Genomic DNA, 16,276 nt, shown 5'->3' with positions numbered 1-16,276 from the left:
GGTGGAGCACATGCACACCCCACCAGAGAGCCATCCCGGCCTCCCTGCCTCCTGCCCTCCCTGGCCACCCGGCCGCAGACTCCAGACTGGCTGAGGCCTCCGTCCCTGCTGGCTTCAGGCCTGGAGGAACCAATTTTAGTTTCCTGTGACTGAGAGGTTGTAAATTGGACTAATTTTGGATGTGATAGGAAACCAAAATGAGGTCAGCAAGGAGGAGGCGGTGGCCATCCATGCGTTGCCCTTCTCTCCCCACCTCTCCCTGCCCTACCCACCCCCAGGGAGCACTGGGCCTACCCGGCCCAGCTCCATGCCAGTCCTGAGCCAGACACAGCTGCTGCCCTCTCCAAGACCCATGTTTTGCTTTTTCTTTCTCTCTCTTTCATTCTCTTGCTATTCTCTGACTTTCTCTCCCTCTTTACTCTCATTCTTTTCCCTCTCTCTCTCTCTCTCTCCCTCTCTCTGCCCACAGGGGCAGCCTAACTGTCCACCTTTGGTTCCTGGGGTAGGTCAGGGGGTGAGCTGAGCTGAGGTCCGGCTGCAGTGGTGAAAGCGGTTCCAAGGGCCTTCACCCCCCTACTCCGCCTCCATCCCGGGCAGCCCAGGGGCCCAGACCAGGATGCTGGCAGACTTTCTCTATAAGGGGCCGGGCAGCACATACGCATTGAGTCTTTGCCAGTTGCACAGGGGTCTCTGTTAGTGATTCGGCCCATGGCTGCCCCCTGACTACAATAGATTCTAAATCGGTGATGGTGGCTGTGTCCCAATAAAACTTTATTTCCAAAGTCAGGTGGGGATTGCAGGGAGAGGGCAGATACGGCCCATGGCCCACAGTTTGCCAGCCTCTGTTCTGGACCATTCGATTGGAGACGGCAGAAAGGGACAGACAGAGAGGAGGCCGGACTCACCGAGGCTCTGGCCAGGGAACAAGGCTGTTAGGCAGTTCCGCAGGAAGACTGATGGCTCCAACCACCATCTGCTTTGCCCTCCCCTGCCCCACCCACTGCCACTGGCTGGGGGGGGGGGGCACTGACTAACCATCTATCCCTGGCCTGACCTCTCTAGGTCTTTCTGGCCACTGGAGATGATTTCTATAGATGGGGACACTGAGAGGCGGACCCAGTTTGCCAAAGACCCATCACTAGGAAGCGGCAGAGAAGGTTCTGGATTTCAGGTCTCCCTGTCCCCACCTGTGACTTATCTCCTCAAGACCAGCATTCTGCCTTCACCCTTTTTTAGATGTTTTTTTTTCATAGAGAGAAATAGAGAAAGAGAGAGAGAGAGAGAAGAGAAAGAGAGATACCTGCAACATTGCTTCACAACTTGTGAAGCTTCCCCCACACCCCCTGCAAATGGGAACCAGGGCCTTCAGCCGTGGTCCTTGGGCATGTGTATGCTCTGCTGGGTGTACCACCACCTGGCCTGCCAAGGTCAGCGTTTTTCAGAGGTTGGGGCCACCCTCTCTGTAGATAGCAGAGTCTAGGTGACTCCCTGCCCACCGCTGGAGCTCTGACAGCACAGCACAAGTGGGAGATTTCTCACCATTCCTGGGTCCCCTCCCCAGACGTCAGGAAAGAACACTGAACCACAGAACTCTTCTGAAACTAGAAAGGCAGGCAGAGACCTCACCCCAGAGTCCTAGGCAGCTAAGGATAACCCACCCCCAACCCTGCCTTTGTCCTCCCTCCGTGCTCCTCTCTCGCCTAGTCCTGGGCAGCTCTGCCAAAGGCCCGTGGTAGCATCAGCACAGTGGAGGCACATTCCACGGGGTCCCCGGCTCCCACTCCAGAGGACAGGCCAGGACGCCTTCACCATGCAGCCATGGCCTCGGCTTCTGCTCACAGGGCCCCCTCAGACCCGCAGAGAGGTCGGCCCAGGACAGGGGGGCCGGCGGGAGGGGGTCCTAGGGTGGTCGCGGGCTGAGAGGAGGCGACGCCTGTGATGGAGGTCTGGCGGGGTCCGGCCAAGCGCGCCCTGCCCGGGGGCCTGTCTGCTCCTCCACTGTGATCCCTTCACCTGCTTCTCCTTTCTCTCCTTTCCACCTCCGCCCCAAGTTTCGAGGACTCCACCCTGTCCACGGCCACTACCCTTGAGTCTATTCCCAGCTCCACGGGAGAGCCGAAATGCCAACGACCCCGAACCCTGATGCGGCAGCAGAGTCTGCAGCAGCCGCTGAGCCAGCACCAGCGGGGCCGGCCGCCCAGCCAGCCCACCACCAGCCAGAGTCTGGGGCAGCTGCAGGCCCATGCGGCCTCGGCGCCCGGCCCCAACCCCCGGGCCTACAGCCGTGGCCAGGCTCGGCAGGGCGCCACAGCAGGCTCCAAGTACCGGGCTGCCGGCAGCCGCAGCTCCAGCTCCAACCCGGGCAGCTGGGACCACATGGTGGGGCAGATTCGAAACCGAGGCTTGGACATGAAATCCTTCCTGTAAGTCCCCCTCCCACCCTGAGCGGCCAGCCCCCACCTCCCCCTGACCCAGCCTCTTTCTTCCCTCACCCCCCCATCCCAGAACACCCCAGCACTGGGCTGTGTGTCTAGCCAACTGGACATACCACTTCCACACCCTCTTGGGGCACCAGCACCTCAGGCCCTTGTGGAAGGATTCATATTAGACCCTTCTTTGATTGCTTGCAGGGCTTGGAAAATCCCACACACACACATACATACACCAAAGAGAGAGAGACTCTAGAGGTTGTTACTTCAGTCCCAGACCATCGTCCTCCCCTCCTTCATCCCTCCCAGCCTCCTCTCCCTTCCACTGGTTTCCTAGGCCAGTCTCTCCCCTGTAATTGGACTCTTCTCCCCTTCCTGCCCCTTCTCATGTCTCCTGTCCCCTGTCCTCTCTGTGTGACCTTTTGCTGCCACCTGTCCTCCCACACATAGAATGATCCATCCCCAGAGGACAAGCCTTGGATACCCCCAGCCCCCGGGTCTCTAGAACCTTTCACTGTCCAGATTAGAGGCTCAACCACAAAGCCCCCCCTACCTCCCCGGTATACCCCCGCCCCACCCTCACTGGCAAGTCACCCCCTCATGTCTCTCTGGACTTTTGCCAAACCCCCTCCCGACATCACCACTGCCTCCTCTCTCTGTCCGCCCTAACGTGACCTTCATTCCAGGCTCCAGGGCTGATGCCCATCCTTCCCTGGGAGCACTTTTCAAGGAGCAGGAGCCTGGGAGAGGAGGAAGGGGGAGGCCAAGGCCTTCAGCTCGTTCATTAGCACAATGTGGGTTCTGCTGGTGGGCGTGGATCCCTAAGACCCCAAGCCCAGGATCGGGGGCAGACTGGAGCACTGCCCCATCCCCCCGGACAGAAGAGACTCCACCATGCCTGCCTTCTGCAGCCCTGGGTGGCCCGTGCCTCCCACCCCCTGCTGGCCAGGACATGCTTCGGGCAGCTCTGCTTAGAAGATTGGGGCAGCACCTATGCTGGGACTCCCCCGAATCCCAGTCCCAGGACACCAGGACACCAGTTGGGATCTGACTCAGACAGCTATGTGTCTGCTTCCTTCATCCCCACCTCCAGGCCGACTGCCCCCTCTGGATCTCATCCCAGCTGCCCCCACACGCCTCTTCCACTTGTTCCCCCACCTCCCAGCTGGGCTCAGCACCTTTTTTCTATCAAGAGCCAGGCTTTTAATCCTGGAGGGGTCCTCAAGATGGACTCAATCACATTTTAAAATAGACCAGCCTTAGGGCTGGGGAGGTAGCACAGGGGTTAGGTAGGCAAAGAGCCTTTTTCATGCCTGAGACACCAAAGGTCCCAGGTTCAATCCCCAGCACCACCATAAGCCAGAGGTGAGCAGTGCTCTGGGGGAAACAAAAGACCAGCCTTTCTGAGTGTGTGGGCCTCACCCAAAAGGAGCCCCAAGCTGGGACCAAATACTGGAGCAAGATCCCAAGATCCCCCCGCCCCCGCACCAAGATCCCACTCCCTTCTTGAGGGAGGGAGGCTTTCCCCCTTAATGGGTGTGACCTCCCAATTCGACCTGCTTCCAAAGAATGACAAATTGAGGATTTAGACAGAGAAGCCGTTTTGTTTTCAAGAAGAGCCAAAGGAAAAATCTCTGAAAAATGCATTAACCAGGGAAAAACATGCTGCTTTCCTTGGGTTTGCCTTCCCCCAGCTCCACCAGCTCCCAGGCAGACAAATGGAATTTTACCAAATCTCACACAGTGCCGATGGGCAGAGAACAAAGGCCGGCCCTGAAGGAGGCAGAGGGTCGTTGTCCCCAAGTCAGAGGCCAGCGCCAGCCTCAGAGGGTATGACCGTTCCTCTAGTGACCCGGTGCCCTTTGTGACAACGTGTCCTGCTCTTCCAATAAGCCAGAGGCTCCTGGACCGTGACTGAAGAGGCTGACTTCCTGATTCTGTAGTGCCTGCCTGGCTTCTGGAAGCTTCCATCAGACTCGCTGTCTTTTCCTTGGGCAGTTGAAGACTGATGTGTTTTATGAAAAAGAGAAAGAATGAGAGGCCAGAGCATTGCTCCATCATAAGCCATGCCAAGAATTGAACCCGGGGCTTCAGCTTCTATCCTCAGAGCCACTTGCCCAGCCACTCATGAGAACCCGTCCTTCCAGAGACCCACACTAATGCCTGCCCCGTCCAAACTGCCTGTTTTCCTGTGCCCAGAGGGGTTCCCCAGAGCACCCTGAAAAGGCCCATAGACACAGAGCTATGAGGGTCAGCGGACCACCTTCCAGCCCTGAAATGTACAAATGATCCCTGACATCTCTCATCTGAGAATGTCTCCTGCTCCTCCCACCCCAACAGCGTCACCCCTGGACTTCTGGGCCCACACTTGGCTACCTTGTCAGCTCCAAGTGGTCCTCACCTGTCCTGTCTGCCTGTTCTGTCTGCCTGTCCTGCCAGCTGCCCAAATGCCTTTGCTCTCTCCACTTCTGCTCTCTGCCAGCCACCTCCGGAGGCAAACACAGACTTCTGAACTGGACCCTGGGGTCATGGCCCTAGGGCTGTGGCACTTCTCTGGATTCTCAGGAAAGGGAAACAACCAGGGCCTAGCACAGCCAGGCCACTTCTAGGGGCTGGGGCCTGGGATGGGGAGCTAGCTCCTGGCATAAAGAACTAGCTCGCTCCTGGCAGAAAAAAGGATCCAAAAAACACGAAGCATGGCGCCCATCAGATTTCCTGCCTTTCTGAGACCTTTCCACTGGCCCAGCTCCACCTGAAATTTCCCCCAAGCAAGCTGGCTGGATACCCTCCCTCTTCTCCCAGGGGCCCATGGTCAGAAGGAGTAGCTGCTGGCCTTTGTCCGGTGGAAGTGAAGGAGCCTTGGGGGTCTGCCATGTCTGGGGCGGGGGCTGTACCCCCTTCAGCCTTCTCCCCCATCTCACCCCATGTGGGCAGGCAGTGCCCAGCCCTGGGGTCACCCCTTAGAAGATGGCTTTGGCACCAGGCAATCCCCCCCCAATCCCTGTCCCCTCCCTCCTTGCTGAAGTTTGGATTCTCTCCTGCAGGACCAGTTTCTCACGCTGTTTTTGTCTCTGTCTCTGTCTCTGTCTCTCTCTCTCCTTCCCTCCCCCCCCCCCGCTGCCCTCCCGGGGCCTCCTGCTTCCCCCTGGCTGGTGGGCTGCCCACCCCGGGGCAGGGAAGGCCGGATGGTGGTGCTATCCTTGGTCTTAGGGCTTTCGGAGCAGGATGACTTTGCCAGTATCCCTGACCTGCAAAACCCAGGAACCCAGCAGAACCAGAACGCTCAGGGGGACAAGAGGTACGAGCGGCGACAGCAGCAGCAAAGAGGAGGCGTGGCCGGACCAGTCAGCGGACACTGGGGCCGTGGACAGCCCCTCCCCGGCCACATGCCCAACCCCCCGGGGGGGTTTCTGGGTTCTGAGGCCTCCAAGGTCCTGGGACCATTCTGGATCAAGCCTGCTCCCTGGGCTGCTTGCCCCCACCTGCCCGGAGCAGTCAGCCTCCTCCCCATCTCGCTTGGCTGCCCTGCACCTCATCTTTCATCTCTGTCCCCCTCCCCCCAGCCAGAAACCCCTGTTTCTTTGGTGGTTGGTGGGCAGGGGGGGATGTCAGGGAGAGGGCACCAGCCCACAGTCCCTCATCCCCGCCACCCCAACCTCCCTTTGGCCTGGAGGCCCCGTGGGGTGACTTGTACACCCCCACAGGGCATGACCCCACTGCTCTGCTGATGGAAGAGGATCCCCACCACCACCACCACCCTGGAAGGGAGGGTCTTGGGAGGAGTCCAGTGTCCAGTAAGAACCAGAAAGGCAGTGCTGAGTCCCAGGAGAGGACAGAGGACAGAGATGTGTGGGTGCAGGGCTCAGGCGTCCCCATACTGGCCCTGAGGGACCAGGGAGCCTGTGTGACCACAGCACAGGCTAGACATTCAAATGTATGTGACCTTGGCCATGGCAGCAGGGGTGGGGGTGAGACACAGGGCAGAGTGCCGGTCCCAGGGCTCAGGCACCATCACCACAGCAGGCCAGCTGCACCCCTGCAGTGGAGAGAGGGGCAGACTTGTGCCATGGGGTGAGGGTCCTGTCGCCAGATGCCACCCCTCCTACTTCTGGCTCTGAATATGGGGGCAGGTCCATCTGTTTCCTGGGCATGTGTCCTGTCTGTCTGGGGCAAGAGTGGATGGACGGGGACCCTTCTGGCTCTGCCAGGCTGAGCTATGACTGAGGGAGCCAGCCTGGAGGCGGGCAACTGGTGGACCGTGAGCTGAAGCCCTGGGGGCCAGGAGGGGCCTGTCCTTAGCTCTGTCCCTGCTCTGTCCCACACTCAGGAGTAAGGTGGAGAGTCAGCCAGTTCAGGTAGCTTGCACTCAGCCCTCCATACAGTCTTTGGGAGACTGCTGAGGCCTGAGCTCTTGAGAAGGTGTGAAGCGTGAGGGAGCAGGTGTGGGCTGAACCGAGGTTCCCATTACCCCCGTGTTAATGAGCCTCTCCATTCTCACCCGTCGCCTATTTTTACCTCCTTGCCACTCTGGTCTCACTCCATATTTTCACACACATCCATCCCTTCTGATCCTGACATCAGCTTGTGCCCCCTGCATCCCCCACACACACCAGGCACACCTTCCTGGGGAAGGTGGGTGTGGAGGTGGGGGGCCCCAGGGCCCACTTCCAGCTTAGCCTGGCTTTCCTAACCAGACACCCCCACACACACTTCATCCCCACCTGGTCACTCTCTGTCCACCCCACTCTGGGCACTCATTCCTCATGGCCTGTGGGGTGACTTCTGGGGGGAGGTGGCAGGGTTGAGTTCTTCCATCCACACACGCTGCACCCCTGGATTTAGATTGATATTGCTCCCCCAGCGGGCAGTGCCATCCAGGGCTCCCCATTCTCTGCATCCTTAGAACTTGGAATTTGGGTCCCCTTTCTCTTCAGCATCTGCCTCCAGATGCAGGGTCTGCCCTTCTGCCCCAGCCCCCCCCCACCCCACCCTGACTGGTGGACAGAAGTCTCCCCTTGATAAGCTCCGGGTGACCACGGCATACCGCCAGGGACATCATTGGTCCCCTAAGCCAGTCAGCCGCAACCTCAGGGACAGACAGGCTGGTGGGAGGATGATCACTGCACCCCAGCTCCTAGGATGCCAGGGTTCTGAAGTACCCCCTACCAGCCCCAAACTTCAGTCTGGTGATCCCCCAAGAATTACAAAATGCTCTTGGATGCAGGAGGGAGGGACACCTGGGCCCCTACAGCTCGCTCAGCCCACCCATTGCCACCTCCATGCTCCCCCCCATCACTGCCACCCATTGCTCCTCGGGATCCAAATGGTCTCCACCATGACCCCATCCCCACCCTGGGGTGCAGGTCAGGGACCTGGCCACCCCCATCACTCTCTGTGCCCAAAGCCGCCATGTTTCTTCTGTCCTGGTGTGTGTGTACCGCCTCCTCTCTGCCTTGCTCCTGTCCCCTCGGCCACCCAGCAGCCTTCACTCGTCTCCAACTAACCTTTCTTGGCTCCCTCTGTCTCTATGTATCTCTCTGTCTCTGTCTCTCTCCTTCCTCCCATCTGCTCCTCACAGGCATGTCCTCAGGCCAGCGACAGGCCCCTCCGCCTCCCCTCTGCCCATCTGTGCCCCTACCTCCCTGCCTCTCTGGGTCCTGTGACCTCCATGGGGGCAGGAGGCATGAGGGGGGGACCGTCTTTTCCCAGGCTGCTCTGCGTGGCCAGGACGCCGCCGACTCTCATACCTCCAGCCGTCAGTCCCGCACTCTCCGCCTCTCCGCTCTATTTTTAACCTGACTTTACCTCTCCAGCTATTTCCGTCTCCTCTTCCTCCCCTCGCCCGCCTGTCTGTGTGAGCACGTGTCCATGCGTGTGTGTCCATGTGGCGTGTGTGGTGCACTCTGTGGCTGGGGGGGGGCATCCTCAGGTGTGTCCCCACCCCACCGAGGTCAAGAAGGTGGGGGTAGGGTGTTTCAGTGTACCCCCATGCATCCTGTTCTTGGGGTGCCTGCCCCCGAAACTGCTCTCCTCCCCATTTTTTTTTCTCATGGCAATCTGTCCTGTTTTCCATGCACACCTTGGCATGCCTGGGTCCGTCCCCTCCCTGCCAGATGTGTCTCCTGCTCCTGGTGTTGGCGTGTACCCTCACTGCTCTTGCTGACTTGCACTATGTATGTGTGTGTATGTGTGTGTGTGTGTGTGTCTATATCTGTGTGTGTATCTATATGGTGTGTGTCTGTATTTTTGTGTGTATCTGTGTGGTGTGTGTTTGTATCTCTGTGTGTGTGTGTTTGTGTGTGTGTGTGTGTGTGTGTGTGTGTGTACCTGGCGTCTGTCCACCAGGACCTGTTGCCCCCCATGCATGTCATTCTGTGCCTGCCTTGGCCTGCCCTGTGTGCTGATGGCTGGTCCCCACCGAAGGCCATGGCGTCTGTCAGCCTGAGTGTGTGTGTGTGGCTCCAGTGGTGTCCAAGCTGTTCTGTCATAGCCGGTGGTCCTGTCCCCTGCTGCCGTCTGCCCGGATCTTCCTCCTTGATGCCCACCCCCAACCTGTCACCCTCCTCCTCATGGAATGTTCCAGCCTGGTCCAGGGCAGGGGCAGGCAGGCTCTGATGGGGCCCTTCCTGAACTCCAGCTGCAGGAAGCCAGGGAAACGGTTCAGAGCTGGGATTCAGGCAGGGCTTCCTGAGTGCATTCCTTCTTTCTCAGACCCTGATTCAGATCCCTCTCACAAGTGCAGTCCTCAGAGTGGGAGCATGATGGGTGCTGAGTAGCTGGGATGTGGTGGGGAGACACACGCTGCCCTACGCCCCCTCCCCCCCAGCCAGAAGGTTTGAATCTCAGTGAGTTTGGGGCATGCACACATGGGTGGCTCAGAAAGAGAGACTCAGTACTCTACAAAGTTCTTCCTTCCATAGCTGTGTGGTTCCAGCCTCACCAGCTTGGTCTCAGAAGCCTGTACAGGAACAGGCAAGCCTTCCAGAGACACAAAGGGACCCTCTTGGACACACCCCCATGGGGCCTACCCCACCCCCAGGCAGAGGAAGGACACTCAGAGATCCCATTGAGTGGTGGCAGGAATGGTGGGGGGAGTGGAAGCACCCACTAAGATGGCACCCATGGAAGCAGGCAGGTCCCATCAGCCTAGGAGTACAAGCTGGGAATATTGGTTGCAAGGCAGGGTGCTGAGCACCTGACTTGATGTCACCAGCCCTCCTAGAAGGCAAGATCGAGGTGCCGCCCCGGGTTTCAGTGGGGTCTGGCCACCCCAGGCCCTGAGTACCCAGCTCCACACCTGAGCCCTGCTCATCGGACCCCCTCCCCCCCAGGTTGCCTCCAGGTGGGAAGGCAGTAAACACAGCCCCGGTGCCAGGACAGACGCCCCACGATGAGTCTGACCGCAGGACCGAGCCCCGCTCCTCTGTGTCGGACCTCGTCAACTCCCTCACCAGCGAGATGCTCATGGTGAGAAGCTGGGGGAGGCCCCTGGGCCGCAGCCAGGGTTGGGGGTGAGGGGAAATATGGACAGGCTGACACTGTCCCCTTGGGAAAGGGAACCAGCTTGGTGGCTGAGTGAGCCTGGCCTGGCTCCAGACCTCTGTGCTCAGTTTCCCCACTTGTCAAGTGTGAATAAGAAGGCCTATTCTTTTTTTTTTGGGGGGGGGGAAGAGCAGGCAGCTCAGAAAACCTGCTCAGGTGATGTATTTGTAGGATCCAGGAAGAGAAAGGTAGTGGACAGAGGACCTGGGCCAGAGGCACCCCCTCTTTCACTGTAGCACCCCCTTGATTGGAGGGTTGAGGCCAAACTCCCTGCTAAGGGCCCCACCCTCGTCACTGAGGGGGGTGGCAGAATGACTGTTGGGGTCCACAGAGAACTGGAGAACAGGAAGCTGCTGGTGCTGATCTTCACAAGGCCATCGCCATGCTGTGGTTTGGGGGTGTCATTCACCAAAGTGGCATCTGTGACTTCAGGTGGCGCTCCCTGGTGGTAACACTGAGTCACAGCCATTAGTCCAAGTGGGTGGAGAGTTTGGCCGCTCAGGAGTCCCTGGAGGACATGGGCTGGGAAACTGGGGTCCACTGTGCTGTCAAGTGTAGGGACAGATTTAGGGTGTTCCCTCCACACTTAAGAGAGAGGGAAGGCGCTGGCTGGGCTTTCCAGCTCTGACACCCAACTCAGCATCCCCTGACCTACTGCTCTGGGGCCCTGAATCCCCCCACCCATTCCTGAGGCTCCCAACACCCCCCCAACTGCCATTTGGAGTTCGAGCCACTTTCACACCCACCTGCACCACCCTCTTCCAGCATGTCTCAAAGCTCACCAGGGAGTTTTCCCAATGCAGAATCCTGGGCCTAGGAGTCTGCATTTCTCTTGCATGCAGATTAGAGCACCAGATGTTCCCAGTCCAGACTTCCCCTCCCCACCACACCCCTTCTGCAACCCCCACCCTCAGGCCCCTGCGTGACAGCCCTCTGCTGCCCGCTGCCCCTGTGTCTCCCTGTGACGCCTCTTCACTGGTTTCCAGCAGCCAGGTTCCCAGAAGGGACTGTCCTTTGCCAGCCTGCCAGCCCCCGCCAGCCCAGAGAGGCACAGCCAGAAGTTGGGGGTCAGAAGCCAGGTGTCGGGGGCCCAGGGGAGGAGGCTCAGAGAGTATGGGCCGCACCCCGAGAGACTCCTGCTTTCCCAGCCCTGGCCTGGCTCCATGCCCTCTGAAGTCAGAGCAGGGGTTCAGAAGGCACCTCCTGGGGCTTTGTAGCCCCCCCAAGTTGCCATGGAAACAGCTCCGCAGCTGATTAATTAAGCTTCAGGGTTGTGGTCTAGAAGACAGTGCCCCACACCACCATGATCCCCCCTAGTAAGGAGCCACAGCTTGGTGTCTGCTCCACCCCAGTCCATCTAGTAACTAGGGATCCCTCAAGTGGGGTGGGGGCCACTGGCACTGCACCCCCACTCTGGAGGAATGGGCAGGGCCTATGGACCTGGGACCCCACGTGGTGATACATGTAGGAGATGCCAGGCCACAAAGCAGATTCTTAGGAGGAACATGGACCCAGCTATCCAGCCAGCCCAGCTCAGGAGACCCTCAAGAGAGGCCCCCTAGTCCCCTTTGCTTCACCACAGTCATTCAAGGGTAATGGGGAGGGTTCACAGAAGGGCTGTCCTGAAGAGACACTGTAGGTAGGGGAGCCCCATCTTGGGGGGCTGGGATGGAGCTTGGAGGGGCTTGCCTGGAGTCAGCCAGGTCCTGGAGGGGAACCCCCCCACATACACTTTCTGTTGTAAATAAGAACAGTATAGGCAAGCAGGACTGGGGTTGTGGTCAGTGAAGCCCCAGACTTGATTTGAGTCTGAACAAGGCCAGCTGGAATGGTGTCAGGGTCTGAGCTTGGCCCTAGGTTTGAGATCTACAAGCCATTCAGTCACAGGTCATTTGAGTTACATGCTCTAACCTCTCTGTGCCCCAAAACCCAACTGGAGCCCAGGAATGCCTGCCGAGTCACCTGATGTCACACAGAGTTAACGAGGGGGAAGCACAGGGCCGTCCAGGTCACTGGTGGGGGCTGTCACTTCTGTGGTCTGGACGTCTCTCAGGATATCTGGGAAGTGCCCTGGGTGGTGGAGAGAGCACAGGCTTTCAAGTCAGAGAAGGCCTGTGTGCTGTGCAACCTTGGATGTGTGACATAACCTCTCTGAGCCAGTCTCTCCAGCCAGAGAGTGGCCATAACCAACTGCTGTGGTCAGGATTCGGTAAGAAGGTGATGTGAGTGTCTCCTGCCACGGTAGGTACCCACTGCTCACGCAGAAGGTCTGGGTCGTTTTTTCTCTCTCTCTCTCTCTCTGCCTCTGTGTCTCAACCTAAAATAGAAAAAGAAAAGAAAAAGAAAGAAAAGGGAGGCCTAGTAGTGGTCACCTGGTTGAGTACACATGATGCCATGTGCAAGAACCTAGGTTCAAGCCCCCGGCTCCTCGCCTGAGGGGGGCAGGATGCTTCACAGGCGGTGAAGCAGGTCTGCAGGCGTCTATCTTTCTCTCCTCCTCTCTGTCTTCCCCTCCTCTCTCCATTTCTCTCTCCCATTCAATAAAATAGAAAGGGGGGAGGGAGAAATGGCCGCCAGGAGTGTTGGGTTTGTAGTGCCAGAATGAATCTCCAGCAATAATACTGGCGGCAATAAAAATTTAAAAAGAGGGAGTCGGGTGGTAGCGCAGCGGGTTAAGCGCAGGTGGCGCAAAGCATGAGGACCGGCCTAAGGATCCCGGTTCCTCACCTGCAGGGGAGTCGCTTCACAAGCGGTGAAGCAGGTCTGCAGGTGTCTGTCTTTCTCTCTCCCCTCTCTCTGTCTTCCCCTCCTCTCTCCATTTCTCTCTGTCCTATCCAACAACGATGACAACAACAATGATAACTACAACAATAAAACAACAAAGGCAACAAAAGGGAATAAATAAATAAATAAATATTTTTAAAAATTTGTACACTTAAAAAAAATTTTAAAAGAAAGAAAAGAAAGAAAGAAAACTCTGTCTATAGTTAAAATGTGGCTCCCACATCTTCTCTCTTGCTGTTCCTCCAGCCCCCTGGGGAGCTTTTAGAGACTGGGGTGCCTATGCCCCGTGGACCTGCTGGGCAGGGGTGGGACCCACATAGTCGGTATCTTCAATGAGCAGGTCCAGCTGAGTACCCCTGGCTGGGAGAACCTGCCTCCCCTATATACCATTCCATCCTGCTTCGTGCCAGGCTGGGGGGGTCCCACTGAGGACAGAGCAGCTCCCCCTATCCAAGTGGGCTCCCTCCCTCATGCTGTACCATCACAGGAGGTACTTTTTAAGCCCTTTTCAGGCCTGAGCCCAGAAAATCAGGATTCCCCAGGCCTAGGCATTCAATGTCCCAGGTTCCCCAGGTCGGGACTATTGCCTCACTTAAAAAACAGCATCATCCACTGAGCTGCAGAGAAAGAGTCCATAGAAGCCCCACTTTCCATAGAAAGTTCTCCATAGACTTTTGAGTCGCTGGCAATCTCTCTCACTGACTTTGGAGCCTGGGCTGGGGGTGACTGTTAGTGGATTGCACATGGGCTCTCCCCCACCCCTCACTGCCCTGTAAGGTTATGTCAAGGAGAGGTGGGGAGTATGGAGGAGAAAACTGGGGAACAGGGGCTCCCCATCTATGGCCAGGAGTCCTGGGCTACAGCAGAGGTTGGAGGGTCAGACCTAGGACTACAGAGAGGCTGGGTGATGGGGTGCACCTGTTTTGGGGTTCAGGAGACTGAGGGGGTGTCCCAGCATCTTCCAGGCTATGTCTGTTCCTTCCTCCATGGCTGACCTTGGTGGGGATGCTTATCCTGGGCCTGAGCACCCTCGATGGGCCACCAGAGGGAGGGCTGCAGGGAGGGAAGGGTGACTATCAGCTCTGGGCCTCCTCCTTCCAACCTGTGGCACGTTCCCCACCCCAGCTCTCCCCAGGCTCCGAGGAGGACGAGGCCCACGAGGGCTGCAGCCGAGAGAACCTGGGCCGGATCCAGTTCAGCGTCGGCTACAACTTCCAGGAGTCCACGCTGACGGTGAAGATCATGAAGGCACAGGAGCTGCCGGCCAAGGACTTCAGCGGCACCAGCGACCCCTTCGTCAAGATCTACCTGCTGCCTGACAAGAAGCACAAGCTGGAGACCAAGGTGAAGCGCAAGAACTTGAACCCCCACTGGAATGAGACCTTCCTCTTTGAAGGTGAGCCCGGACCCCCACGGGTACCTGGGGTCACACGCACCCCCACATGTGTGCCCAGGCATGGGAGAGGTCAGGTCAAAGGCAAGGAGGGAAGCGGGGTCTCCATCTGGGGGTTCAACCTGAACACGGGGCTCCTGGGTGGAGCCCCACCCTCCCCCATCCCCAGCACCCAGGCCACCTGAGGTTGACTTCTAGTCCAGCCTCTTTGGAGCTGGGTGACCCAAGGGAAGTTCCTGAATCTCTCTAATCTATGCATCCTCCTCTGTGAAGTCAAGATAATAATGGAGGAGGAGGGCGGTGGTGGTGGCGCACCTGGTAGGGCTCATGTGTTTCAAAGTGTAAGGAGCCTGGTTCAAGCCCCCAGTCTCCACCTGCAGGGGGGGAGCTTCATGAGTGGTGAGCAGGGCTGCAAGTTCTTTCTCTCTTCCTCTCTATCTCCTTCCCTCTCAATTTCTCTGTATTCAAAAATAAATAAAATATAAAAATTAAAAATATATATATATATATATAATCATGGGGGGGTTGCTGGGACTGATTAAGGAGCTGTAAACACATGTGCAACACAAGAGGTGCTTTCTGAAGGAATCAGACCCGCTCGATGGGGCCAGTGGTGGTGCACCTAGTTGAGCGCAGGCACACGTTACCAAGCAGAAGTACCTGAGTTTGAACCCCACTCCCCACCTGCAGGGGAGAAGCTTCACAAGTAGTGAAGCAGGTCTGTGTCTTCCTCACTCCCTCTCTGTCTCCCCCTCCTCTGTCAATTTCTCTCTGTCCTATATCAAATCAGAAAGGAAAAAAATGGCATCCAGGAGCAGTGGATTCATAGTGCTGGCACCAAACCGCAGTGATAACCCTGGTGGCAATTCAAACAAAATAGACCCGCTAGAAAAACACAATCCACCTGTCCCCCATCCTCAGGCCTCCCCCACCCCAGATGCTCAGGGACATGGAAGCACTGAACCAGTGTCCTCTCCCTGCCCCTGAAGGGCCTCCCCGAGATAAGAGGGTTGGTTATCTGAGGGTTCAAGGTCTCTAGGAAGCAGGTGTATGATCAGGAAGCAGTTTATGCCCCAGGGGACTGACTCAGAGCGGCCAGAATCCCTTCAGGCAGAAAGAAACAATCCCTGTGACTTCACAGGCTTGGTATCTGCACAAGGAATCCACTGTTCCTGGATGGAGGCCATTGTTCCCATTGTTGTTGCTGCTGTTATTGTTATTGTTGTTATCACTGTTGTTGCATAGGACAGAGAGTAATTGAGAGAGGAGAGGAAGACAGAAGTGGGAAGAGAAAGATAGACACCTGCTGACCTGCTTCACCACCTGTGAAGTGACACCCACCCACCCCACCCCACCCCCGCAGGTGGGGAGCCGGGAGCCGGGATCCTTAAGCCAGTCCTTGCACTTTGCACTATGCGCACTTAACCCTCTGCGCTACCACCCAGCCCCCAACTTTCCAGAACCTTTTACATGCACCCTGGGGGCTCTTTCCCATCTGGTGGCCCAGCCATGTGATCCCCCCCTTCCCTTCACTTGCCCACTAAGTAAACGTTGAGGGTGAGCTAGGGGTGCTTGTGAGTTTTGGGGTCTTCTCCCCAGGCTCAGCTGCAGGTGTGTGTGTGGGGCCTGGGCAGGTCCTTCTACAGATGTTTCCCTGGCATTCACTGTGCTCCGGGAGATCGACCTGGCTCTCTGCTGGCCCTGAAGACCCCCCCCCTTCCGTCCCACAGGGGACACTGGTGTGGGGAAAACCGAGCTACAGAGGGCATGGCAGGCATTGCAGGGAGCCAGACTCAGTGCCTCTGGCTGGTGCTGGCGAACAACTCTCAGATGAGGGGCCATTTGGCATGGGTTCTGCTGTTGAAATAGGAGCTCTTCCAGGCTATGTGGTGGACAGCCATGAGTAATGAATAAGAGCTCTTCTGGGGTTGGAGAGAACTGACTCAGGTGCAGGAGATCCTTGGAACTGCTGATGTTTTCAGAACAGTCATCCTCGCCTGGCTAGAGGTCAGGGGTCAAAGTGCAGGGGAACTACAAGATGCATGAGACCTAGCCTCCTTGAAGAGGGGGGTGGGGGCGGGTCAGGCGGTGGCGCACCGGGTTAAGACCAACGCAATGATCCTGGTTC

General features: G+C 57.7%; 1 protein-coding gene across 10 annotated transcripts in view; it reads left to right on the top strand.

The window, feature by feature from the left end:
• The window catches only part of SYT7 (synaptotagmin 7), a 64,079-nt gene that overhangs the window by 34,433 nt on the left and 13,370 nt on the right, over nt 1-16,276 (top strand). For 4 of the 10 annotated variants that reach the window (XM_060176298.1, XM_060176301.1, XM_060176302.1 and 1 more), the window contains 4 exons: nt 2,052-2,423; nt 5,605-5,727; nt 9,761-9,896; nt 13,881-14,151. In XM_060176298.1, coding sequence (XP_060032281.1) covers nt 2,052-2,423; nt 5,605-5,727; nt 9,761-9,896; nt 13,881-14,151 — 902 coding nt within the window. The remainder of the gene's footprint in view (nt 1-2,051; nt 2,424-5,604; nt 5,728-9,760; nt 9,897-13,880; nt 14,152-16,276) is intronic. The other 6 variants (XM_060176304.1, XM_060176305.1, XM_060176307.1 and 3 more) reach the window with 3 other exon arrangements.

This window comes from Erinaceus europaeus, chromosome 17 (genome assembly GCF_950295315.1).
Source record: "Erinaceus europaeus chromosome 17, mEriEur2.1, whole genome shotgun sequence".
Lineage (NCBI taxonomy): Eukaryota > Metazoa > Chordata > Mammalia > Eulipotyphla > Erinaceidae > Erinaceus > Erinaceus europaeus.
Note: the sequence above shows the minus strand (reverse complement) of the source record. Positions and strands in the feature narration are given on the sequence as shown.